The sequence below is a fragment of the Octodon degus genome, unplaced genomic scaffold (genome assembly GCF_000260255.1).
Source record: "Octodon degus isolate 3935 unplaced genomic scaffold, OctDeg1.0 scaffold00085, whole genome shotgun sequence".
Classification (NCBI taxonomy): Eukaryota; Metazoa; Chordata; class Mammalia; order Rodentia; family Octodontidae; genus Octodon; species Octodon degus.
This window is the reverse complement of record NW_004524661.1, coordinates 11,347,700-11,350,663: the sequence shown is the minus strand read 5'-3', so window position 1 is coordinate 11,350,663 and position 2,964 is coordinate 11,347,700. Positions and strand designations below refer to the sequence as shown.

Sequence of the window (2,964 nt, the reverse complement as noted above, 5' to 3'; positions counted from 1 at the left end):
TCCCTCTTTGCAGTGAAAAGTCAAAGCTTGACTTTTTTTAACTCGTCATTGTATTTTTGAAAAAAAAAAAGCCAGAACCACTGAGTAACCAGTAAACTACACAGAACAAAAACTCCCAGTACATTCTGGAATGATATCTTGGCAATCTGGCTGGTGTCAGAATGACCAGCCCAAGGCAAGGGTTGGCCGGCTGTTCGCAGTTTTGCACTGGACTGGAATGAACAGACTTTGGGAATCCTCCAATAAGCGACGTTTCACGGTGAGGGCGTGGTTTCAAGGGGGCGGAGAATTGGGCTCCGGAAAATGGGAAGTGTGCGCTGATTGGCTGATCTTCTTGCCTCTAGGAATCAGCCTTCTTTGGACCGCAGAGGCCATCAGTCAAAAGAACTATACCAATCAGCAGCGAAAATGCCTATTCGCGGGAAAGCCCCGCCCCCGAATATACTGTATTTCTCCCGAGGTCAGGCGCAGCAACCCCTTCGCTTCAGTCCCAGCGAGAGGAGGGCGGTGTAGTCTCCGCGGCGCTGCGGAGACCTCCACCCCGGACAGTTCTCCCTCCCCGGGCCTCTCCCCTCCTGCCCCCGAGCGTCCTCGCCTCCTAGGCCTGTCGTTTCTGATATCGTGGGGCGAGGTGAGAGCAGGCCCGGGGAGGGTGGCCACGCCGAGGAGCCGCAGTCTCTGCCAAGGTAAGCTGGCACTGGGGGTCGCCCTGGTGCGGCTGGGACGCGGGGTTGGCACCGGGTCTACCCGCGCTCCTTTTCTGACGGTGTGGGCACAAGCCCGGGCTAGTCAGAGCCTGGGGGGCGGAGTTGATCGGACCTCCCGGAGGTGTCTTCTCTCTCCTAGCCGTCCCAGGAGCGAGACTTGGACCCCTTAAGTTAGTGATTCTTCGCCTCGCCAGCCCTGAGATCCCTGCCTTCCAGTCTTTAAACTGGTGCATAGGGACCTTCCGTGCGTGCGTGCAAGACTAGAGGTTTTGTGCGCACTTACAAGTGGGATTTTCAGTTTCAGCGTGCAGACCAGGTTAGCCCCCGCCCAGCGACGTGCGCCCATAGCACTCTTTAATTTTCCTTTTGGAGTACTGTGTGCTAAATACTGTTCTGGCCTCCAAGTGAATCATCCTGTGTAATCTTTCCAGCCACTCAGGAGACAGATACTGCATTGTTACCCTCACTTTACAGATGTAGAAATAAGCTCAGTATTCAGTGATTATTAAGCACCCACCTATGTGATAAACTCTATGTGATTTCCTTTAATCCACACAAGGCAACAATGAGCCCTTTTCCCACTTTATGGGTGAGGAATTAAGGAGCAGTTCTCTTTGTTAATATATGGCAATACAATACATACTACCACCTGATTTGTTTTCTTACCCTCTTTTACAGTGTCTGTTAGTGGTTATCAATTGACAATGAATAACTTGAACAAGTATTTCTTGAAGTTCTATAATTTTTTAAAAGGGACTCACAATTTAAGATGTGACCAGTTTGTACAAGGGTAAACAGTATGAGCACTTTACATTAAATTCATTCTCCCCAGTGAGGGGCAGGAGACATTTTCAAAAGCACTTCGTATTATAAAATGGAAAATGCGAAGGAGAGTGGGAAGGGTTACTCTTACACTCCTTTCTGGGATTTGTTCTATTTATAGATGATAGAAGTCCTGACAACAACTGACTCCCAGAAACTGCTGCACCAGCTGAATACCCTGTTGGAGCAGGAGGCGAGATGTCAGCCAAAGGTCTGCGGCTTGAGACTAATCGAATCTGCACACGATAATGGCCTCAGAATGACTGCAAGACTAAGGGACTTTGAAGTAAAGGATCTTCTTAGTCTTACTCAGTTCTTTGGCTTTGATACGGAGACATTTTCTCTAGCTGTGAATTTACTGGACAGATTCCTGTCTAAAATGAAGGTACATTTAAGTTATAGTACTGTATTTCTTAATTTTTATTTACTGTATTTTAGGATGGAATTGCTGGCTCTTGCCTGGTATTCATAAGCTTAACCTTTTGCATTTTCAGTAAGTAACCAAAACACTGATAATCCCTTCTACTGTAATATTGTTTCCTTATTGCAATTAAGAGCAATGCATCTTTTATTAATTATATTCTGAGGTGGAATGTAGTCTAATATCAGAGTTATTTGTAGGGTCTCACTATGCAGCTCAGGCTGGCCTTGAGCTAACTTTGTAGCCCAGGCTGGTCTAAACTAACAACAAGCCTCCTGCCTCAGCCTCCCAAGTGCTGGGATTACAGGTATGCACCCCCACACCCAGCTTGCAAAATCTTACACTAAGGAAATTGTTTCTAAAAACCTTTTCTTAGGCTGGGGATAGCTCAGAGAGACGTCTAAGTGCCTGCCTGGCAAGCACAAAGACCTAGGTTCAATCCCCAGTACCACGTGCTGCGCTGGCCCTGTGCTGCGCTGGCCCTGTGCTGCGCTGGCCACGGAAACAGCATGGTGGTGCATGCCTGTAATCCCAGTGCTGGGGCGGCCGACAGGAAGATACAAGTCTGAGCTGAGCAGCAAGACCCTGTAATTAATAAACAAATAAATGATTTTTTTTAATTTTAAGACCTTTCCTTGATAGCTTGTATGTTGTCTTCAGAGTTAAAGAAGTTTGTCAGAGGCAGAAGCTTGGATTGTAGTTCCGAGTTAGGATATTAATCACTATAAAGTTCCAGTTGTTTCCAGCCTCAGTGTATCTGCAGCAGAGGCCTCAGCTTTTCTATTGTTACTTTCCTAATCTGAAGAAACCAGGCATCTGTATAGCTCTTAAAGCTTTAGTGTTAAAAATACATCTGCCTTTTCTGTACACCCTGGAGCAATGCAAAATAATGAAATGTCACAATTAGAATAAAACTCAGACTTTAATCCGCAGTAGCAAACACAATTTATCAGATATAGAATGAACCCAGTATTTGTTAAATTGAATGGTTAAAAAATTAGTTCAACAGCTGCC

At 46.2% G+C, this 2,964-nt stretch overlaps 1 protein-coding gene across 1 annotated transcript in view; it reads left to right on the top strand.

The window, feature by feature from the left end:
* The first annotated feature begins 460 nt into the window (after positions 1 to 460).
* Positions 461 to 2,964, top strand: part of LOC101581939 (cyclin-G1) — a 25,693-nt gene continuing 23,189 nt past the window's right edge. Inside the window, exons 1-2 of the mRNA XM_023721787.1 lie at positions 461 to 686; positions 1,651 to 1,914. Of these exons, the coding sequence (XP_023577555.1) occupies positions 1,651 to 1,914 (264 nt within the window). The 5' untranslated portion in view covers positions 461 to 686. The remainder of the gene's footprint in view (positions 687 to 1,650; positions 1,915 to 2,964) is intronic.